Source organism: Ranitomeya variabilis, chromosome 4 (genome assembly GCF_051348905.1).
Source record: "Ranitomeya variabilis isolate aRanVar5 chromosome 4, aRanVar5.hap1, whole genome shotgun sequence".
Taxonomy (NCBI): domain Eukaryota; kingdom Metazoa; phylum Chordata; class Amphibia; order Anura; family Dendrobatidae; genus Ranitomeya; species Ranitomeya variabilis.
The window spans coordinates 80,187,672-80,212,697 of NC_135235.1; the positions used below are offsets into that span (position 1 = coordinate 80,187,672).

Consider the following 25,026-nt stretch of genomic DNA (forward strand, 5'->3'; position numbering starts at 1 on the left):
AAGGGAGAGTGGCTTGTCTATCGCTGACTTTATTGTGCTTTTAGGCATGTGAAACTCACGGCAAACAATGATTTCTTTTAAGTTGCTTTTTTTTTCTTTTTTCATGATTGCTATATTTTCGTCTGTTTATTTTTTTAATGTTAGTGCCTCATCTAACACGTTGTAGTTTGGAGAGACAGTATTTTCATATAATTTTGTTCAAGAGAAGGTATTCGCAGTTAATGGAAAATTGTATGCAATTACATATACTATGACATTTCTACATGTGCTTGTTTAGTACGGTAAGTCATTTGTACGCATGGTTTCCATTGCTCTGTATTATCCCACTGCTGTTATATAATTATATGTCTGCCACAGTCATAATGAATGTGGGACCTAGACACCCCGGTGGGTTCAGTTACACAGAGGAGGTTTCCAGCTGAATTAAAGCACTGAATGAGTTCTTCATTCCCAGCTGGCGGTGGGAGCGAGCTGCTTATCAGCAGCCATTCTTCAAAGAATTCCAGTCATGTGAACAGTAAGGAATGTTCTTCTCTTGTCTGAACGTGGCCTGATATTTGCAGAAACACAGGCTGGTTCTATGTGTGTATTGGAATAATTATCCTGTTCTGGCAAGCCTGCAAAAGTTCCATTCTGCCAGTCAAAATTGCCACCGAGCTGACTATTAGAGTTTTGCAGAAATATGGTAAGAACGGCCTTTTTACGATGAATGAATTCACTCCTTGTAACAACAGTTAAATAAGTTTTACTTTTAGTATTGAAAGATTTTATCCAGGACTTTTTTTTTACTATATGCCTAAAAACTAACAGACAGGTAGTTGCTAAAAGATGCATCTACCTGCCTGTTGTACCCGGCGCCAGCTCACAGTGATCATGGACTGCTCTTGACGGCAATTCACTGGCTTCATGTCAACAGAGAAGCTTTCCTTCTCCTGGGCTGCTGTGTCGATACAGCGTGACTGCTGACGTCATGCTGATTGACAGCCGGCTCCCCACAGTTAGGCAGTAAGAAGACAGCAGTCAATCAACATGACATTGGCAGTCATGCCATTAAGCGAGCAGAGCTGAAGAGAAGCTGCTGATCGGTCAACGTGACGTCAGCAGAAGCCACTGAATTGCCAGCAGGAGCGGTCTGTGAGGGCTCATAGTGAAAAAAAAAAATTAAATAGTCCTGGATAAACCCTTTAAAGGAACACTCCTAGAAAAACTGATATATTCTTTTATGACTAATGCAGTGCCTGGTGGATGGGGTATGACTACTACCTATATGCCCCCTACACACTAAGCATAAGGCCATAAGCACAATCACATGGAGTCTGCACAGCAGTACACACAATGCAGCTTGCTCCTTAGTATGCAGCCACATTGCCTCTGTACTGCTGTACAAGCTCATTCAGACATTGCATCTATGTTTTTTTTACATGAGTTTCATCAGTTTTCAGTTTCAGTTTTTGCCATCATATTTTGGTCAGAATTTCATCACTTTTTCAAGGACGAAAAACAAAATTAATGACATTTTCTTAACCTTCTCATACTGAATAGTCAGTGAAAAATGAACTGCACACAGATGACATCCAAGTGTCATCGAACTTTTTTCATAGATTTGCAATGGTGAGTCTAATCAAAGACATGTCTCGTGATTTTGTGCTGACCACTTGGTTGGCAAACATACCCGGACACTTCGACAACCTCACAGACTATCATAGGTACGAGTGCTATCCATAGAAAATACAAATAGAACTTGTATGAGAAAAACTGACATCTGAATGAGCCCTTAGGCTCCATCAATCAACCGAAGCTAAATGTGCTTGTGTTCTTGCCCCTGAAACAGGTTCTCTGAGAATGTAATAAAATGTCCCTAGTCAGGTAATTCAAATATCAACCCAACATAGTCAAGTGTCAGGACTGTCTGTAGTCTGAAGAAACAAAGCTCCCAAGATCTGTATCTAATGTAACAAAGGAGCTGTATCATAAGCACACATACCAGAGATGGCGAACAAGGACTGTGATAGGAGAAGAAATAAATCTTCCCCTTGGCTAGTTGCACTTACTGAAGCCAGAAGCTACACAACCTAGTTGATTATTGGAAGATCTCAGAGCACAAATGTATAATCATAAAGGCATAAATATACCGTATATAAAAAAGAAAACCTAAAAGGTTTTGGATTACCCCAAGCCATAATATTGTTTTATTGATAATGTAGGAGGAAAGAAAAAATAATACCATTATGGAACAATGCATATTCAGTATATGCAATGCAGTATATTCAAGTACAGTATCTATTGTTGTAATACTAGTTTGAGGTATACAGTGAAAAGGCGAGTAACTAGCATTATATTTTATGAACCGCATCGGAATCACTAAGTTAATCATTACTTATTGAATGATATTGGACACATTCCAACATCTGGTTAGCTTTGCCTGATAACGTTCCGAGTGGTCATGTACTGTTGCAAGCTGTGGAAGCATATAAGGCAACTCACTAGAATCATAAAGATTCTACGAGGACAACCCCTTCTTAAGCTAAATGTTTAGCTCCGATAAAATAATAAAGCCTATACTCACCTCCCGTGCCAGCTCCATTCCCGCTGTGTCGGCGCTCGCTCTCTCCAGGGCTGTGATGCCGTGTTGTGACACGTGACGCTGCACCCAATCAGCTCTGGTGTCACCACCTTCAAACAAATTGGACATGAAGAAGAAGCCAGGGATCAGCTATAGCCCGGACTTCCTCTTCATGTTCAGTTTGTCTGAAGGTGTTGATAGTGACGCCAGTTCTGATTGGGCGCCAGGCATGAAGTGTCATTCGACTGAATCACAGCCCCAGGACTGCGAGTGCCAACACCGCTGGAATGGAGCCGCATGGGAGGTGAGTATAGGCTTTATTATTTTATCGAGGCATAACATTTAGTTTAAGAAGGGGTTGTTCTAGTAGTGGACAACCTCTTTAGCGTTAAGACCCCTCCTGGCTCTATACTCTGGTTTCTCTTCAGAACGTAAAAATCTTTTCCCTTTTCCTAATATTTTAAAAAAGCTATTGTCAGTCATAGTGAAATGACACATTAAAGGGGTTATCGGGGAATTTTTTTTTTTAAATGTGCCTAAGAACTAACAGGCGGATAGTTGCTAAGTACCTGCCTGTTGTGCCCAGTGCTGATCTCTGCTGGCACAGAGCAGTCTCAGACTACTCCTTCCGGCGATTCACTGGCTTCTGTTGATGTCACGTCGACAGAGCAGCCGCTCTGCTCTGCTGACTGGTCCTGACTGCCAATAACATGCTGATAAACAACCGGCTGACTACTGCTTAACTGCGGGAAGCTGTCAATCAGCATGACACCAGCACCCACGCCACCCTGTTGATAGAGCAGCCCAGAGGAGGAAGGAATGACACGTTGCATCTGAATTGCTAGCAGGAGCTGTCTGTGACAGCTCTGAGCCAGCACCGGGTACAACAGGAATATAGTTAGCAACTAGCTGCCTGTGTGATGCTGAGTCACTTCTCACGGGCAAGCTATGAGGCAGGAAAGTCATAGAGTCTGAGGTCAAATGCCAGGAGGTTACATCATAGACAAGGGATAATACAAATGGATAGTCAAAGACAAAGTCCGGGTTCAAGAAGCCAAGTTGAGAGTGCGCCAAGGCAAAAGAGGTAATATAAATGGGAAGTCAAAAAAGCAATTCCAAGGTTCGGCAACAAAGATCAGAATACAGAGCACAGAGCAAACACACGACTGAGCTAAAAGCTGCAACTAGCAAGGTCTGATAATAGCTAGACAACTAAAAAGCCAGGTAATCACCCAGAACGGGTGTCACCTGGAAGATCCGGCAGGCCCTGCGAGATTGGGCGATTGGGCTGTCACTTACAATGACCTTGTCCTATAGAGCAGCTACGCTGTTATAGAATGCTGGAATCGTGATACCTGTTAGTTTTTAGGCAGATAGTAAAAAAAAAGTACGTACTGTGCAAACTCTTTAAGTGAACATCTCTGTAAAATTATGCAGAAGGATTCAAAAATTCTGATGTTTACCCTTTAAGTTTATATACTGATAAACCTACAGTATATACAGGAAAACACATTCTATCTTTGTACCATGTTGAGCAGCTCTACAAATATTTTGCTATAATTAACTTGTAGAAATATAATTCAACCGCTTGAGTTTATATGTCTCAGCATTCTTACTTGTAGTGTATATGTACAGCGCTTGCCCTGATGATATACTCGGCACTGTACAGAATCTGGTACTCAGAAAGTTTACTTTTTCAGAATATATAATACAACAGATAACAGTATATTATATGTGCTCAATTTAACTGTAAGTGATAGATCTTGAGATCCACAAGAAAATATCAGAAATGTCAGCACGGCTCGGAATGTATAATACATGGCAGTTTAGCAAGATTCTTAACTTTTTTTTAATGAAAATTGTATTTTATGTAATTTAAACTGTAACATAGTGTTCAAATATAAACCACTTATAATAATGTAAATGGTAATATGCCCTCATTTTATAAGGTTTGAATCTTGAATCATGTAGGGATTCTGTATTGATTGGGACTAATGCTCCCCATAAAAGAGAAGACAGAACAATCCCTTAAATGAGATCAAAGTCTATTTGCCCCAAAGACAATAACAACCTGTTATTCTCTGTTAAGATGTTAAAAAATTCAATTTCGTAGGCAAACTTATTTATCGAAAAGGCTAGAAGGGCAGTTTTTTGCAGAACTTAAAGTAGAAAAACTACATTCTACCTTATAAAATTATTTTATAACTGTTGATTTGGAAATCAGATCTTAAAGAGGATCTATCAGCTGCCCTGACCTCGCCATTTTATCAACTACTTGTATTCCGTGTGAAATTACAAATTACAAACCTGGGGCATTTTTAATTAAGTCTCTGTGTTGTGCTGCTCCTCTGTTATTCCTCCTAGAAATGAATGAATGAATTGACAATAGTTCTCTTTCTTAAAGAAGTATGTCCCTAAACAGTCTGACTTGTCTGGAAGCCCTGATTGGACAGTGTGAGAGTATGTTGGGATATACCTCTTTGACAAGGTGAATGCTGATACCCAGTAGTGAATTGGGTGTCATGTTGTACATGCAGTCCGGCCCACTGGACTCATAGTCATACCAGGGATGACAATAAATAAAATGCAAGTTTCTTAAACTTTTCCCACAAAAAATATAGATTTTCCTAAATTAAAAAAAAAAATCAGCTCCTCCAATTCTATAACATCCAGCCAGCAGATCAGATTCCATTTTCAACATCTCACTTTAATTATACATTTCGAGGAGGAATATCAGAAGCACAATGTAGAGTTCTAAGAAAAGATGCTCCCGGATTGTTTTTTTCTTAAATTCTTGCAGTAACAAATAAATATTAAAACAGACATCAGAAGTGATGACAGGCTGTCTTCAAAAAGATTCTCCAATCCAGTAATGTTGTGAAATATCAGTAGGATATGCAACACTATTCCTATCCTTAAAATGATTTCCCTCCACAGCTCATCTTCATAGTGACACTCCTAGCCACACACTGTGCATCTCCGGTCCTTTCAAGGGATCATGAATGTTCAGAGTGAATTAGGGTCCCAAGGATCAGAGAGGATCCCCACAAATAAAGGAGTGTTTTTGTGTGACCTTGTGTAAGGGCTGAGTAACTAGGGAAGAGAAAAGTGCAATAGGGTTTTTTCCGACAACCACTGGTATAGGTAAAAAGGTTACATTCTCCTGGTTCAGTTGTGTGAGACACAACACATAAACCGCATGTAGAACAACTGCTGCAGCCCAACGGATTGAAACAACCAATAAATCATGAATTGAGGAAGGAAAGGCGAGTGTTCTCCGCTGTTGGTGATGATCCAAAAGAACATTTCACAAACCAGATATAGTGGAGAACTGCTGTTATTTTTAACGTGTTTTGAACTCTTCTGAATTCTTCATCAGGAAAAATTGTCCTGGTTTTTCAGATTGTCCTTGTTTTTACCTGATGAAGAACTCAGATGACTTTAAAACTACTTGAAAATAAAATCAGTTTTACATCTTATCTGGCTCGTGAAATTTTCAGTTGGATCTTCACCAACAGCGCAGAATACCCAATTGACCTTGTCATATTGACTTTCACCCAGTCCGCCCATGAACAGATAAAAGTAAATGGTTCAGTAGAATTTAGCAAAGTGAACTCAATAGCCTATTCATATCCTTGGACTGACATTTGTTTGATGCGGGTCTCTACTCAGAAAGTAACATTTTTCTAGAAAAGTTGTGTTTATAAGCCATTGCTTTGTAGTATTATGTGTACTTATAATAAAAGTTACTGAACAAATTCTAAAATTTTCAAAAAAAGTTGAAATGATGAAACGACTGTGAAATACCTTCTCTCCGAACAGTCACGTTCTACGCCATGCACAATGATTATGTAGTCTCTGACGAAAAGCAGACAGTATCTGACCTATTAACCTGCAAAGTTTGTATTGCCCTTGCCATTGCCCTGTGTTCATTTCTTTGACTAAAGTATGTCCAGTCTCCTATGTTTGTATGTCTACAGGATTGCATGGAAGATTTACTCCAAACAACCTAATTCCTTAGCTCTAAATAGGAAATGAAAAGATCGGGTTAACAGATGCTTTCCATACGATGATATATTCTTCTTCTAAAAATTTGCTCTGTGCTTCTTTTGCAACTCACAGCTTGGATGACATGTGTACAACCTCTGTAGGAGAATATGGATACTGTCTATTAATCAACCAAGAAAGCTGCAGAATCCGTCTTCTGTAACCAGAAACTTCAGAAATAAATAACACATGATTAAGCCTTATAATAATTCTCTTATGAAGAGCACTTATAATCACTTATCATCTGATGGATTCTGCAGCTTTTTGGTTTTCGTTTTTATATTATTTTGTTCCTTTTTTACATCATTTTGCTGTTTGGTGTCTGTGTTTTTGGTGGTTTTGTTTTTAAAGTGACTTTTTTTTGTTTCTGTGCAGACCTGTCATAGTAGAAATCCCCCACTTTGGATCTATGAGAAGCAAAGAAAGGGAATTGATTGTACTGAGAAGTGAGAACGGAGAGTCTTGGAAGGAGCACCAATATGACTGCAAACTGGAAGAGCTGACTGAATTGCTGAACGGCATGGATGAAGGTAAATCTTATTTTCAGTAAAGTACCAGAGGAGGATCTATCAGCCCCACAGGGGCCCCAAAGGTAAAGGGGGACCATTTCCACTACCAAAATACGTAGAATTGTGCATTATGAGGAGCTATTGGTCTGCAAAGGGCCCATATACTGTTCTTGCACAGGGGCCCTTTTCTATTTGTGTAAAATACATTCCAGTAATTTAAGCATTTGGCCATTATGTTGTGGTTAGAGATCTGTCATCTCCTTTTCTTGCTGAAAAATTAAAAGGTATTATATCATGGATTTTAAAAATAAATACACCGGCCTCGTCAGGTCAAAAATAACTACCGTATTTTAAAAACGCATACAGTTTTTAACATGAAGTATTATGGCCAATTCTCATTACGTTACTGTTCTCATCTCCTTCACATCAAGGGTATGGAATTTTCATATGCCACAGCCATAAGAGATGTGGAAAAAGGAAGCCCAGCTTAGGGTATACACCATAAATTATGTAAATAGGCTTTTTCATAAGAATTGGGAAGATGTGAATGGGATAAATGCGCAGATAGGGAAGGAACAGGATGGGGGTGAGGGAGATGGTAGCGCTCACCTGTAAGCGTTGCATAAGGGCATAACACGTATAGAAGCCTGATGTGCCGTAGCTGCAGCCCCGCCGGCGCTGGAGGGAGTATTGTCCAGATAACGGTTTGGCAAAGTGGAGACTATAACAGTGTGAAAGCTTAGAAAGGTCGAGATCTGGAGAGTATAAGCAAGGTTTTTTATTTCCCCAACTCATTTCAGTGCCGAAACGGCGCCTTTCTCAAAGTAAAAAAAACAAGTGTTTTCATCAGAATTGTAATATTAGAAAACAAGAATGAGAGAATATGAAGACAGTACACAAAGCATTACCTGTAGTGTCTAAATGGAGGCTAGCCACCAGTGGTAGGGTTTAGATAATATAATTGTCCACTGTAAACCCCTCTCTTCTATGTATCATGCTGCTCCATATAGATATTTTCACATTTTGCCATACAACCTAAAGGGGACATGATTATATACAGGAAAGTGAAGTCTTCATGAAAAATTGTTCTTATAATTTAATTTCAATCATAAAGTAAAAATAAAGCAATAAAAAGTAAAAACCATTACAATCCAAGTATAAAACGTCATTACAGACTCACCCCCCTTTTCAAGGTGCAGCTTGCACATAATGGACCTTCCGCATGGCCATTATATGACTGTTTTGAAAACCTTGATTTTTAAATCAATTTATAGTATTAAATAAAGAAAAGAGCATTGCAGGATCAATATAACAGGCGTCATATACTAAATAATGATCCACAGCGGTCTAAGAGGTGTAAATATAAATCACACTACACGGCACATACTTTACAAATGCATTTAGCAGAACTTGATATTTTTAATCTCCAGGACAATTGTGTCCCATAATACATTGACTAAGACGAGTTTAAAAAAAAAATGCTGACCTTAAGATATTATTCTTTGTTACTTAAGAATTGGACAGCGCAGAAGAACTTGAAAAGAAGAGAATATGTCGAATTGTTACAAAGGATTTCCCACAATATTTTGCTGTTGTGTCTCGGATAAAGCAAGAGAGTAATCAGATTGGACCTGAAGGTGGAGTCCTGAAGAGTACAACAGTCCCTCGAGTTCAGGCCTCCTTCCCAGAGGGGGCGCTGACTAAGAGAATTCGAGTAGGCCTACAGGTAAATAAGACAACTGGATTTTATTCTTCAGACTCATTGTGTTATACAAGGTACATAATATATACATGTAGGTAGAGACCTGTTAATCAAGCTTGGACAGAGGTGGAAGAGCCACAGGTGAGTCACCCAGTGGTCACTTTGCCAGCCGCTGATGGTTTCCTTTACAGGGTTATTCCCAATATCACAAGTTATCCCCTATCTGTATGATCGGGGATATTTTGTTTATCGCTGGGGGTCCAGCTTCTTAGACACCCAGCATTCCTGAGAACAGGATTTCAGAACCCCAAGAACAAGCCTCGGTGGAGCCCCATTTTTCATATAGCAGATCTATGCCACAGTCAGTGTCTATGCTTTTCCCAGCAGACCCAGAATACAACGCTCCACTATTTCCGTCAGTCCCATAGACAATGAATGGAATGGAAGCTGAGCATATGCACTTCTGCTCCACTGAAGATGGGACTCCGCAAAGCCCTATTATTCCGGAGGCCCCGTTTTTTTAAATCCTGATTTCAGAAAAAACCCTTTAATGCATGCAAGCATGCAGCTCTATTCAACCCCAAAGATGCTTGTAGGCGGATGCAAATGACTCACGCCAAGACGGTACCCCTTAAGAACACAGAGACACCATTAAATCCCGGTGGAGGTCAACTTTGGATCAAATGACCAAACTAATCAGATGGAAACTATGATCTAAAGATGGAAAGCAAGAAGGAAAAAAGTAGTAAGGCTATTCTCACATGTGCATTGGGGGCTCCGCTCAGGGCTTCCATCACAGATCCAGACAAAACAATGCATGCAACGAAGGAGCAGAACAGCAGAGTTAAGAAACATTAAAGGGAGTCCGTCACCCCCAAAATGCATTTTAAATGGCCTATACAGTGTTGTAGGGGCTTGGCCCCTATAGCAACCATACTAGGACCGTCTTCTTTCTTTTGGCGGTGTGATGGACTTCCTTGAAAATGAACAGAACAACTCAGGCTTAGAATACATGACATTTTTTGCTTCTTTAAGAAGTCAGGGAAACAGGAGCAGGACATGCAATATTGGGGTCCAATAATCAGAATGTATCACCCTCAGTTCCTAAATGTCAGAATAATAGCTTTTGGATAGTCAGTAAATGCCATTTATTTGCCTCCTATTCAGCATACCCCTTATCCCTGCTTTAAATAAAATTAAAAAAACCTGCTGCCTGATTTGAGGGGCAAATTACCAATAATGGAGCCGATATTACAATTATTCCTCTACGGTAGTTAGAATGTTAACATAACTTAAGACAGTGATTGAGGAGTTAATCATACAGGGAATATTTTGTTTTTACTTATATTGTAATTTGATGCTGGAAATTGAATACAAGGCAAAAAAAACTGTTGTTTTTGTAGGTTCTGGTTAATTTGTTGTGGTTGACCGCCCATGCACCTGCTCGGCCCCGCAGCTCAATACTTTCTAAATCAATTAAGTACAAATGATATTTTAGTTAATGAAAAATGAAACAATAGCTTTTTTTACTGTTGACCTGCTGGATGGATGCTATTAATTATGTAAAACATTAATGAATTACAGGCACAGCCGGTACCCGATGAGTTGGTCAAAAAGGTCATTGGAAACCGAGCCACGTTTAGTCCTATTGTCACTGTGGAACCCAGGAGGAGGAAATTCCACAAGCCAATAACTATGACAATCCCGGTGCCCCCGCCATCCGGTGAAGGTGTAACCAACGGCTATAAAGGAGACACTACCCCGAGTCTCAGGCTGCTGTGCAGTATTACAGGTGCGTATCAATGACTAAAACCCGCACGTTAGCCATGCACAGGGCAAAACGATGGTAGGTTTGACCACTTGGCTGATCATAGTTTTAAATGGAACCAATATTAGCCTAAAAGGAAACATGTTGGTTTTTTCCAATCATGGTTTCTGATCTACCATTTCTTTTCAGAATGTTAATAGTAGGAGATTACACAAGCGATCATTTTCTTATGCAAGAATTAATGGCTTATGCTAATGACACTCAGCTCAAACTCTGATCAGAGTTAGATCCGAGTGTCGGTGCACTGAACGTAATTTCTCCATTGTCTGTATCCGCTTAAATCGGACTGCACTCAGATGTCATCCAAGTGCAGTCCGATGTTTTACACGCATAGATGTGAATGGGTGCATGTGATCTGATTTGCAGAGCCACCCGCAGCATGCTGCAGTTTTTTTCTCATGCCAAATCAGCATGAAAAATAATTACTAGATCTGCATGACCCCATAGTATAACATTGGGCCGAGTGCTATCCGATAAAACCTCGGATAGCACTCGGCTGTGTTATACGCCAGTATGAGCGAGCTTTTACAAACAGTCGGTCATACTATTGGTCAGGCACGTTAATTATTTCCTATTGTCAGATCATTTTCATCTATAAGGCTATGTGCACACGTCAGGATTTCCTGACAAAAAATGGACATTTCTGCCAGAAATCCGCATGCATTTTTTACCGTGATTTTACCGCGTTTTTACTGCGTTTTTGATGCGTTTTTTCCCAATGCATAGAATAGCGGGAAAAACGCGAAAAAAACGCAAAATTAATGAACATGCTGCTTTTTTTACCGCGATGCGTTTTTTTCGCAGAAAAAAACGCACCATGTGCACAAAACATGCAGAATGCATTCTAAATGATAGGATGCATAATGTATGCGCTTTTAATGAGTTTTGATAGCGTTTTTATTGCAAAAAAAAAAGCGCGAAAAAAACGTGGAAAAACCTGAACGTGTGCACATACCCTAATGGAATAAATATATATAAAAGTATAAAAATATTGACATTTTGGAATATATAACATTCCAAATACAGTATCCTCATATCAAATGATGATTCCACATTTTGAGGGGTTGGTCAAATTTTTTTTATAAAGGTCTCAGACTGGTTCAAGAAATAAAAAAAAGCCAAGTGCTTTCTCCTCCAAGTGCTTTCTTCCAATCCCTGTAGCTCCGGTTGTGACACTTCCCTGCTCCACACTGGTCACTACATCTCGAGACCATCTCAACATACAGGAAATGCCCCATCAGCCGATCATTAGCCATAGCAGTGACACACTTTGGCCAGTAATTGGCAAATTAGGCATCTCCTGCTATTTTCTGTGTGTTGAGATGGGATCGAGAAGTATTGGGGCCTGGTTAAACATCAGAACTGGGCGATCGATGAGGGCATTGCTTCTTTAAGTTTTTTTTGTTTTTAAATCAAGCAAATAATTTTGTACAGTAATTTGTATCCACTTGAGAAGCACTTAAACATTGCAAAGAAATTGAGCTTTGACAGCTGCTGTGCCCATAATTACATGCTTTCACCATTCTGCCGAAATTGCTACATCAAAGTGTAAAAACTTAAAATGTTCAGACTCAAAACCTCATGATATTTGGACAGAAGTCCTTCTGAACCTTGGCATGTGCTTGAATACTTTATAGCCAGCAAATTGCTCAGTGCTATTTTCATTCATTTGCAGTTCGTTATAGGTCCCGGTCAAATATCAATCAGACCCAATGATTAGCAGTTTGTTTAGGTTGCAACTTTTTGAAGTCTTAAAAGGTAATACGTTTTTATTAGTTACTATTCACAACGGTTTGATGTTTTGTCGTAGGTGGGACGTCTCCAGCTCAATGGGAGGACATTACAGGAACAACTCCTCTGACATTTGTCAATGACTGTGTATCTTTTACAACCAATGTGTCTGCCAGGTAAATTTTAAGTCACCAAAAAATGCAGTGACCCAGGAAAAGTGAAAAGTAAAGTCTCTTTTAATGTACAGCGTACTCACAAACAGAAAGTACAATGGATCCTCCGGATCACAGCCGGGAAAACAAAGACAGTCTGTGACCGGTTGCCATGGGCAACTGCCCCGCCGTGTACGCTGCGAGTGCCATGACCCTGTGTTGCCTCACACAGGGAGAGCTCTGCAGAGCCTTCCACATGCCTGCTTACAAGACCAAAACTGACACACCCAAACCCTTTACTGCAGGCTTTTTAACTTGAATCTGTGTCCATGGGCCACATGGAAAACCCAGGCTGGGGGGTGGGGGAGGAAACCGACTGCCCCACTACCATCCTGTAGTCCGTTTCAAAAATAAAAGCCCAATAGGTTTTCTTAAATCTGCCCTGGACATATAGCATGTCCAAGACCGATACTCACTTTATTTTGCATTGCAACCACAGCTACGCCATATGCTTCTTTGCACATCATGGGGGACTCATAACGACCCTCGCATATAGCACCAGTCACTGCCTCACAATGGGTATGCATTGGCAAAATTAGTTACAATAGCAATACATAAGTTACAAAGTGTTGTCTTCAAGATGTAATATATTTTAAAATAAAATATTTATCCTATCATACCCACTTTAAAAAATTGAAACAGGTGATAAGCTCTGGAAGCCAAGAAAAGGGATAGCAAACATGACCTGTTTGAGCGACATACTATGGACACCAACATGCCTAAAAATTATCCCTGACAAAAAATATTGATCACCATAATTCATCTGTTTAAAGGGAACCTGTCACCCCTTTTTTTTTCGATTTGAGATAAAAATATGGTTCAATTCGATTCCCAACCTTTGCTTATAAAATACCTTTGTAATCTCTCCGTTTTCGAATGTAAATTACCCCGGTCCGGTCCGATGGACGGGGCCTATTCGCCGTCTCTCTCCCCCTGCTCCTCGGCGTGCTTGACGTAACGAGATCTGTGAATAGCACAGATCCCGTACAGTTTCTGCGCGTGCGCATTGAATTGGCCTCTAGCGCCTGCGCAGTATGTTTTGCCCAACTGTGGTCAAAGCATAAAGTCACTATTGCGCATGCGCTGGCATTTTCCATGACGTTTTGTGCCCTGGAAGTCTTGCCATGCAAGGTGGCATAGAACGTCATGAAAAATTTCCTTTGCGGTTGTTTTTAGCAATTGCAAAGTGCTAAAAACAAGCAACTTTCCAATTTACTACTCACTAAAAATCCTTTTCATTCTCCAGAGTGGAGGGATTTTTAATTCTTACAGCTCATTGCCAAGGATAGTGGCCACCTGGGAGGTGGCTGATTTCCAAGCCAAAAAGTGCACCCTTCCAAGCCGTTTGCTCCACGTCTTGCAAGCTGTTATGACGCTGGCGCAGTTGCTGATTCGACCAGCATCAGTGCCCACACACTTTTGCAATCGTGTAGAGGCAAAGTAAAATCGGAGAGTGTAGAGTTGAGACCATCAGCTCAGCCATATCACTGGGCCAAATCTTCATGAGCGATCCGCCCCTCTGCAAGACGGAAGTTGGGAGGTCAAGGAATGGTGCACTCCTGAGGAACAAACATTGCACAACCCTTTTAACCTGCTAAACTTCTCTACATATGGAAGTTATATCACTTATTTTTGTGTGTTTGTGCAGATTTTGGCTTGGCGACTGTCATCAGATTCCTGAAACTGTGAGTTTAGCGACGCAGCTCTACAGGGAATTGATATGTGTACCATACATGGCCAAGTTTGTTGTCTTTGCCAAAATGAACGACCCTGTGGAAGCTCGACTGCGTTGCTTCTGCATGACAGATGACAAAGTGGACAAAACACTGGAACAGCAGGAGAACTTTGAAGAGGTTGCCAGGAGTAAAGACATAGAAGTAAGTTTCTCTGTCCGTAGGAGAATATTGAGTTGACAATAGCTTATATAGAGTATATGCCGAAGTCAACCCTCATTTTCACTGTTATTATTGGCTGAAACGTTTCCTTCTTTGAAGCTAATGCAAAGGGGATCACTTCTCTTTTGATCATCCCTCTCCTTCTCTAGAAGATGTGACCCTAGAGAAGCTAGCACTATCATGTACTGGCATGCAACATTTACAAGGCATTTCTAGGAGAATAACAAAATAATTGCATGATGTAAAGTTGTTGGAACAAATTCTCCAGAATTTACACTTCCAGGGGAATATAAGTTTGTACTAAACCATTACTGTCTGGAGAATTTACAGACTCTGAAAGATGTGTTGTCCATAAATAAGACCACTAACTGGTTTATAAGTTTGGGAAAAGGTGTGTACAAAAAAGAGGCAATATTAATAAATTTGGACAGCTTTGGGCTGCCGGGATGGACGAACCAGGGCTCCCGTCGAGGGAATTAGTAAGATATAGATTGGGCTTGATTTAATAAAGAGGATTACGAGAGATATGATCCATGTTTATCCCATGAGCAATAATAATGATTGCACAGCTAGAAGCTCCAAAAGGAGATGTTTTCTATCTAGGTATTACAGTGGTGATGACTATATGTTTTGTCCTTTTTTTTTTGTAGATTCAGAACTTTTGTTTTTAATTTAATTTGATCTTTCCCTTTCCATGTTCCATTCCCCCCTTCCCAGTTGTTCTTAATTTTCTGTGTTTACCCAATGCAGGTAATATGTTTGTGTAAAAATTGTTGGAAAACTTCAGTAAAGATACTTTATCAAAATAAAATAATTAAATAAATAAAGCCACTGATCTTTTCATTCAGTTGATCGTCATGTTAATAATTTTTTTTATTTTAAACAGGTACTAGAAGGGAAACCCATCCATTTGGACTGCTATGGAAATCTGGCGCCACTAACAAAAGGAGGGCAGCAGCTTGTATTTAATTTCTATGCTTTCAAAGAAAACAGACTGCCTTTTTCTGTGAAGGTAAGTGATAAATATGATAATTTATTATGGATTTCTTGGATGTATGTACAATCTGACCCCAAGTGCTCAAATGTAAATTATGATTTATTTTGAGTAACAAAGGTCAGTATAAGAGGAGGAACTTTCTAATGGCCAGAAACGTCCTGAAACATATTCCTAGTGCTGGGGGAGATGACTGATTCCTATGTAGCACTTCTCATTTCTATATAAACACCACGTGGCCTCTAATGTCAGATGACACAATAGCCGTTAGTTGTAAAACTTGATGGGTGTTACACTTTCTATGCGGTCAGGTAGGATAAGTGTAAAGATATAATGTAGCTTGAAGCTCTTGGTCATCCAGGTACCATGCACAGGGTAGGTCCAACTTCAGAGTTCTTCTCATCCTGGAAAAGGCTTTTACTTCAGAAAATAAGCACCAGAGGAGGTCCTGAAATCCCCAAGAACATTTCACTGTTTCCCACCACAACCTTTAGTAGACTCAATAGCACAAATAGATTTTTACTCACATTAGATTCTTGCTGGTTGCTCTTAGGAAATTGGGATATTTAAGCTTCGCTTTCTACATAATTTAAAATGAGTAATCAATAAATACAGACTGTAACTCAGATTCAATACTAACATTAACCTGAAAGTCAGAATATTTACCAAAGTTATATCAGAGCTTATGGTGGACAGTTAGCGATGGACCAATCTGTTCTCTTGAATCTGAATTTTTTTTGTGATTTGCCTTGTGCAAATTCAATAACATGGCGACCATCTGGCGACCATTTTCCTGAATTGTACAGGGCTCTAAAAATTCTCACCTCGCCGCTCATCTATCCTACCGCAGCTCTGCCATCCACATCTCCATGCCTACTCTTCAGCTCTTCCGAAATCTTCACCCAGAGCTGGGGCTTCTGGCGCCATGTAGACCTCAGATATCAGTCATTACGTCATGATGTCACGTCATATGGCACATCACCTGAGGCAATGACTAGGTCTTGGGCAACGTGCATTGTGACGTCTGAGACCTACTCGTTGCCAGAATCCCTGGTACTAAGTGCAGATGGCAGAAGAGGATGCACAGAGGACCAGACTCGCAGAGGACCACACTGCGAGCTGTAGGAGTGACACAGGTGAGAGGTGTGGTGAGGCTTCTTTTTTCACCCCATGTTTATTATGCTTTGAGGTCTGCAGAGAATTTGATCCATATCAAATAACTTCAGTGTGAACTTCCTGGATAATTCATGTGATTTGCCTAATTCAATTTTTAGCAGATTTGTTCATTAGTATAATACATTTCATGAATATTTAGATATTGTATCTGCATTTAGAACACCTGTTGGTTGAAAGAAACAAAAAGGGGGCTTACCACGCCTGTGATCGGATGACATATTGAAGGAAGTGTGCAAAATTGCAAAATCCAGCCTGTGAAGCATAGCAAACCTGTCCTAGGAACATGCCGTCACAACCATACAATAAAATCAAAAAGCCTTTATTAAAAATTCCATAAAAACAGGCTGAAGCACATAGCAACTTAAAAACCTGAAATGTTTCTAGGCTGACTAAGGGTGTTTGTCTTGTCAGCAACATGTCAGGTTTTTAAGTTATTATGTGGTTCCACCTATTTTTATGGAATTTTGAATGAAGGTTTTTTTATTTTACTGAATGGTTGTGCCAGCATTTTCCTCTTTCTTTGGAATTTTTCCCCAGTTGGTTGGCTTACTTTCTCATTTCATACCATACCTCCTTTTAGACTTGTATATGCAGTCCATGCCGCCTTGTTAAAGGAGGAGAAAAAGCTGTCCACAACACTTCAATAGCACGTACGCCAGTTCTTTGTGCGAATTCCTACTGAAGTCTTGTGGATATAGCTAATTGTACTCAAACCTATGCTTTAATAAATATGATCCATCAGTCTGTGATTTTCATAATATTACCTAAAAGTTACAGCAGATTGTATACTATACTATTATTGTTTATTTAACGTGCTTTGTATTGTGATTTGTAAAATACATTTCAGGTGAGAGACCCCAGTCAGGAGCCTTGTGGGCGACTGTCATTTTTGAAAGAGCCAAAGACAACAAAAGGCCTACCCCAGACTGCAGTTTGCAACCTCAACATCACTCTGCCAACCCAGAAAAAGGTAATGAGACGACTACAGGGAGTTAGCTGTTCTGTATGGCTATGTTCATGAATACAGCTTAATATAATTCCCTATTGGTCAGAAGAATTCTGCTCAAATTGGGGATCCTGTAAAAAACAACTTCTATATTCCAAAGTCAACGGCGGTTCAGCTTAGGTCTACATATCTTTCATGTTGTTCACCTTTTAAATATTACGGCACTTTTTACCTTGATATTCTAGAGTACTTAATACAACCACTGAGTGTATCCTTGCGGCTTAAATCGTTGTGGTCTTCAAATTTATACGGCTTTGAATCCAGATCCCTTCCACTTATTACATTGATAGTACCTACTATCCAACCGGAATTGGAATAATAGTTTTTCTTGATTCTCTGAGTGGCTCTTGACTTGTTTGGTAGCGTAGAGATTTTTTTTTTTATTACCTCCACAAGAATTGCACACAATACTTGCAGTACTTTTATCATTTTGGTTCCAGATTCTCTTCTTGTCCTTATTATCGAGGACTCGCCAACAAGGAAATGCTAATCTTCAGTTTAGTTCTTCTTTTAGAAAATTCTAAAGGAAATAATGACCATGAGCTGATTGTCATTAGACCAATTATGGAAAAAATTACAGTGGATTTTACCTACTCCATTTTTATTAAAAAAACAACTTAACCTTGGCTACTGTGACTTTTCCAAATGCCAGTGGATAAAGAATCCCGAAGGAGGAATCCTCTGCAATATCCCTGGATTACCAATGATAACATGACTTGTTTTCAAATCTTTTTTTTTTAATATATAGTTATTTTATTAGACAAAGGGAAAATTAAGTATAAAGAATACTCATCATTGATGGTTCATCTTTCATGCAAATTTCTTTTTAACCCCATAAATGTGAACTCCAGCAAGTTCTACATGGTAGGTCCTTTACTCTGGATTAAACTTGTGAAAATACTTGTTCCCTCCCTTAGCTTAGTATTGAGATATCAGCTTTGGAAGCTCAAGGTCTTATGTCAGCAGCTCTTCCTTTTCCTTATTATGACAAAGCTCCAACCTCTATATTCTGGTTTACAATTCTCATGGGGATGTTGACCTCATAGTTCCATAGTTTATTGGGTTGAAAGACTGTCGAGTAGATCCAGACAAAGACAAAAACAACTGTTTAAATTACTGAGATTCAATTTACCATGAAATGGAGAAAAACTCGTTATTGACTTCGGCGGGCATTCTGACAGATGGCTGGACCATCCGAAATCTTCATCTGCATCGATGTCCCGTCAAACCAGTTAGGGTACACCAAATTATGCAGATGTTCCCCAAAATACTAAAAGACAGAAAAGCTTATATTACATACATACAGAAGAAGGGACGACTTAGTAAAAGTTAATTGCAAGCTCCTGACTATTGAATGCTTAACCACCTCAGACTGGAAGATCTGGTTTTTGTTTGTCACTCCCAACTCCTTTCCATAATCTTTCATTTGATTTCCAAGGATCGTTGTACAAGTTTTCATCACCCATTTAAAAAAAATAAATGCATTTAACCTGATCTGGATCCCCATAACAGCATCATTATATGCTTCTGTGATTACATCCATCAACCCAGGAGCATAAGTAACAAAGATTAAAGAAGTGCTTCAGACGTCAAGTCTGGAACTAAAGATCGTGAAGATGAGAGAGGACCATAAATGCAAAGAAGAATTCATTGTAGTGAATTGTTCAGTAGGTTAAAATTCACCAGGCTTTCTACCCCCCCCCCCCCCCAACAATACCTTCCTACATTGTTTCCAGTCTTAAAATTAAAAACTAGAATGTGCATACAGAGTAAAATAGTTTTCATATCCAATACTTATCTATTTCCTTTTTATTTATTTTTTTTTGTTATGCTAATAGATCCTTAAAGGGGTTTTCTAGTTTTGGAAAACACCTGACCCTTAACTGAAGTTTTTTGAAAATAGAAAGAGAAACAAACAAACTGAGCTTTACTCCCCCACACCAGGTCCAGTGCAGAGTCTATGCCACTGCTTCCAGTATCTTTTATTGTCTGCAGCATTGATGTTACAGTCTGTAGTCAATCAGTGAGACTCGGTGCAGGACCCGGGGAAGGTGAGTAAGACTCTGTTCTTTTTTTTTTTTTCCAAACGAGCTGCAGCAGAGGAACAGGGGTTTACTAAAACTGCTAAACCCCTCTAGCGTTGGAAATTATTATTTTATTTTACAGCATCCAGATTGTAAGCAAAAAGGTTTTTATACTGCTGTCAAATAGCCACGAGACATGCAGTCACGGGGACTTGAGCATATTTGTCGAGCACACCGAAGGGTTATCACCCGATCATGCTCAGATAACACCTTATCCGAGCGTGTTCTCTCATCGCTAAAATGATGTATCTCCAAGCAAACCCGTTCCCCGCTGTCATGATTAGCAACGAATGACAACCGCATGTATAGGTGAAATGTCCAGGTTAAAGCGGTTGAGTGTTGTTAATTTTTTACTAAAAAGTAGTAAATCTAAATTGCTATTATTTGTCCGCTGTCACTTTGGCTGGGTTTCCTCACGTCCTGCTTAGTCTTCAGGATTTTGTGACAAATATCTGTTGTTCCCACTGTACTGTCATAATTGTAATTGTGTGTTCTAGTGGATTGCTTGGTTCACGGTGTGAGTTTGTATACTTCTGATAACCTGTACGTTTCTTTACCTTTTAATTTACTTGTCTACTTCTGTTTGCTGTTTTTGTGCTTGCGCTGCTGCTTTCCTCTCCCTTATCACATCCTAATATTCTTTTCCCTGCTGCCCACTATAATTTACCTTATCTCTGCAATCCATCTTGGACCCAAAAGGAAACAGAGTCAGACCAAGATGATGAGGTAATATAACTCGTGCACCTTTCTCAATAACAATCATCTGTAGTTAAGGATCCCACGTCAGTTCTGAAAATGTAGGCGTTTAGGAGGCATGTCACTAACGTCCCTGACCGAGTCTACATTACATGTGTGTTATATCCGTAGGGAAGTATGCAGAAGGCATATCAATAACGGCACCATGTGTATTATATGTATCCACCTTCCCATGGCTGCCCTCACACTAACGAAAAACTGTGCAGACTTTTGTTAAACCACTATGTAAATGCGTATATATACAGTGGGGCAAAAAAGTATTTGGTCAGTCAGCAATAGTGCAAGTTCCACCACTTAAAAAGATGAGAGGCGTCTGTAATTTACATCATAGTTAGACCTCAACTATGGGAGACAAACTGAGAAAAAAAAATCCAGAAAATCACATGGTCTGTTTTTTTATCATTTTATTTGCATATTATGGTGGAAAATAAGTATTTGGTCAGAAACAAACAATCAAGATTTCTGGCTCTCACAGACCTGTAACTTCTTCTTTAAGAGTCTCCTCTTTCCTCCACTCATTAGCTGTAGTAATGGCACCTGTTTAAACTTGTTATCAGTATAAAAAGACACCTGTGCACACCCTCAAACAGTCTGACTCCAAACTCCACTATGGTGAAGACCAAAGAGCTGTCAAAGGACACCAGAAACAAAATTGTAGCCCTGCACCAGGTTGGGAAGACTGAATCAGCAATAGCCAACCAGCTTGGAGTGAAGAAATCAACAGTGGGAGCAATAATTAGAAAATGGAAGACATTCAAGACCACTGATAATCTCCCTCGATCTGGGGCTCCACGCAAAATCCCACCCTGTGGGGTCAGAATGATCACAAGAACGGTGAGCAAAAATCCCAGAACCACGCGGGGGGACCTAGTGAATGAACTGCAGAGAGCTGGGACCAATGTAACAAGGCCTACCATAAGTAACACACTACGCCACCATGGACTCAGATCCTGCAGTGCCAGACGTGTCCCACTGCTTAAGCCAGTACATGTCCGGGCCTGTCTGAAGTTTGCTAGAGAGCATTTGGATGATCCAGAGGAGTTTTGGGAGAATGTCCTATGGTCTGATGAAACCAAACTGGAACTGTTTGGTAGAAACACAACTTGTCGTGTTTGGAGGAAAAAGAATACTGAGTTGCATCCATCAAACAGCATACCTACTGTAAAGCATGGTGGTGGAAACATCATGCTTTGGGGCTGTTTCTCTGCAAAGGGGCCAGGACGACTGATCCGGGTACATGAAAGAATGAATGGGGCCATGTAACGTGAGATTTTGAGTGCAAACCTCCTTCCATCAGCAAGGGCATTGAAGATGAAACGTGGCTGGGTCTTTCAACATGACAATGATCCAAAGCACACCGCCAGGGCAACGAAGGAGTGGCTTCGTAAGAAGCATTTCAAGGTCCTGGAGTGGCCTAGCCAGTCTCCAGATCTCAACCCTATAGAAAACCTTTGGAGGGAGTTGAAAGTCCGTGTTGCCAAGCGAAAAGCCAAAAACATCACTGCTCTAGAGGAGATCTGCATGGAGGAATGGGCCAACATACCAACAACAGTGTGTGGCAACCTTGTGAAGACTTACAGAAAACGTTTGACCTCTGTCATTGCCAACAAAGGATATATTACTAAGTATTGAGATTAAATTTTGTTTCTGACCAAATACTTATTTTCCACCATAATATGCAAATAAAATGTTAAAAAAACAGACAATGTGATTTTCTGGATTTTTTTTTCTCAGTTTGTCTCCCATAGTTGAGGTCTACCTATGATGTAAATTACAGACGCCTCTCATCTTTTTAAGTGGTGGAACTTGCACTATTGCTGAATGACTAAATACTTTTTTGCCCCACTGTACCTCTTGGTACAGTTATGGCATACTCACAGGATATTCCAGAAATGTATAGTAGATGCGAGTCCCTCCTGCTTGTAGGAATTCCTGTAGAAATCAATGAGAATTCAGACACCTCTTCACTGACAGTTGCCCCTCAAGTCTTATTTTTGGGGTCTCTATTCATTTATGACATGTCTCTTGGATGTATGAGATGCAAATATCCTTTTTGTAATGTTTGCCCACTACTCGGACAGCACCTTCTCAATCACTATACTTCCCCGTGTAAAATAGTAACAGCTATACTCACCTCCGGTGCGGTGCTTTTCCAGCTATGTCGGCGCCAAGTCTCCCGAATGACATTGTTATGTCAAGACAGTCCTGCAGCCAATAAGCGTCTGCTTCACTCTCACTTCCTTCAACAAAATGGACATCCGAAAGAACTGAGAGCTGCTGCTGTTTTCTGACTTCCTCCGGTTTTCAGTTACTTCAGAAGGAAGTGAGAAGTGAAGCGGTCGCTGATTGACTGCAGGACTCTCGTGACATAACAGCGTCACGGGAGACCCGGCGCCGACATAGCTGGAATGCACCCACACCGGATTGAGGAAATATAGCCATTGAGAAGGGGTTGTCTGAGTAGTGACAAGTGACAACCCATTTTAAATGTTTGTTTTTTTTGTTTTTTACCAATATTGACATTTTTCTGTGAAGCTTTGCCAGACGCTTTTGGAAAAGTGACAACAAATTGTGCAGCCGTGACTTTTCACTCATGGATGTCACTTTAGAAATATTCTGTTTTCCTCACAACAAATATGGCTATGCTTCCTGTTGTCACTTTCGCAAAAATAGTTGTCACAACTGAATAGAGAATTTCCAATTAGTCTGTAAATAAAAGCAACATTTTTTATCAGTATCACACTTTGGCTACCGGTCTAAATTCTGGTTGACTAATATATGGCCTGGGATACACAGCAGCTTCAAATATATAATGCTATATGGTAGTCACAGTTGTATAATGATCTCAGCCATAGGAAAGTATCAAGACTGATACCGTGTGCCAATGATACAACTGCTGCCATTATGATACCAGCATGCAAAGTCTCACTCCCGTAGAAATCAGTGTAAACCTTCCATGAGCTTCACAGTTTTGGCTCCTTAAGTCCAACTCAAAGGAATTAAAAATACTAATCTCTTGTGCGCTGGGTTTTCAGCAGAGTAATTTAAGGGGTTTTTAAAGGAGAATATTTTACCCCTATACGTTTTAACTGTCTAAAAATAACCTCTGACAGTATCAGTAAATCAGGCCATTAGAGAAATCTCAGTATACAATAGATTTAGACTGGATCACTCCCAAATTGATGGATCCCACTAACATATTTGTAATGAGCATGGGTAGCTTTAACCATGGCATTCACAACTTTTAATCTTAAACTCAGGATTTAGTTTGTGTTTCCTTACCTTTCTTTTTGTGGACTGAAATGTACAAAAGAAATATAAATAAAACTATAACAAATGCAGCTAATAATACACGAGTTGAGTCTAGTGCAGCAAACTTAACCTAAGTAATGCGAAATTCAGTAGTTTTTGTCTATTGTTACATGCTATGTTACCTTGTTGATTGTTTGTGCTATTACAGTGTAACAAAACTAAGTATACCTAGAGTAAAGATTTTTGATTACATGCATATATTTTTGTTTTGAAAATTTAATATAAAGCTTATTTTTGACTAAAATGTTATGGAATAATCTGATAGGAAACACCATTTTTCTATGTTGTTATGATGTTTACATATGACTAGGGATGAGCGGACGCGTGGATGTTCGTGATTGTCGTGTTCGACCAAACTTTTGTTCAAAGTTCGGTTCGGGTACCAGAACTTTACTCGAATTTGAACCTGAACCTGAACTCCATAGATGGGGACCCGAACTTTGGTGCTGTAAAATGGTTGTAGTAAGGGCTAGGGGGCTTTATCTCTATTGCCATATCTCTCTCTGCAACACAGTTCTCCTGGAACTCCGAACACTAAAACGGACTTCGAGGAGAAGTCCATGTTCGCTCATCTCTACATATGACTTATACATTTGGTTACTTATTGCTTAATTTATTACATATTTATATAATTTTTTCTATTTATTTTTCACAGAATGAGAAAGTGGATCGTCGTCAGAACTTTGTATCTTTAGCCTTGCGTAAGCGATACAGCTATCTGACTGAGCCTGGAATGAGTGAGTTTATTAACAATCTAACAGTACTAATCACTTTAAAAGAAGAGTCTTCTTTACTGACATATGAGCTTTTTTTATGTTAGTTGCATCTCAGAATGCAAGTTCTTTATGTGAGTTGAAAAGTGCAACCCAAGTATCATTACCCTGACGGTTTAATGAGGGCCTAGTCCAGGTCTGCTTTTAGATAAAGTATACTATGGGTCAAAGTAACTTGCTTTGAAGTTAGTGTCATGTAAGCTGATCAATTTCACATCAGTGTCAACATATTATTGTGAAAGATGTGATATTATCAAACCAAACAGCTCAAAAATATAACTCCACTTGGCAAAAGGGCACCTAATACAGAATATAGTGCCACCTTCTGCCCATGCACAATTGACTCATGGCCACCATGTGTCCAAGCGGGTACCTGATAGCCAGCAAGCAATAAAGAAGGGAGAGAGGAGATGAGGGGAGCGCTTCCATCCTAAATAG

General features: G+C 39.8%; 1 protein-coding gene across 50 annotated transcripts in view; it reads left to right on the plus strand.

The window, feature by feature from the left end:
• Positions 1–25,026, plus strand: part of ANK3 (ankyrin 3) — a 756,238-nt gene that overhangs the window by 680,154 nt on the left and 51,058 nt on the right. For 40 of the 50 annotated variants that reach the window (XM_077258828.1, XM_077258825.1, XM_077258804.1 and 37 more), the window contains 9 exons: positions 6,986–7,140; positions 8,634–8,845; positions 10,406–10,613; positions 12,460–12,556; positions 14,241–14,469; positions 15,374–15,499; positions 17,505–17,627; positions 20,447–20,473; positions 24,471–24,552. In XM_077258828.1, coding sequence (XP_077114943.1) covers positions 6,986–7,140; positions 8,634–8,845; positions 10,406–10,613; positions 12,460–12,556; positions 14,241–14,469; positions 15,374–15,499; positions 17,505–17,627; positions 20,447–20,473; positions 24,471–24,552 — 1,259 coding nt within the window. The remainder of the gene's footprint in view (positions 1–6,985; positions 7,141–8,633; positions 8,846–10,405; positions 10,614–12,459; positions 12,557–14,240; positions 14,470–15,373; positions 15,500–17,504; positions 17,628–20,446; positions 20,474–24,470; positions 24,553–25,026) is intronic. The other 10 variants (XM_077258846.1, XM_077258801.1, XM_077258819.1 and 7 more) reach the window with 3 other exon arrangements.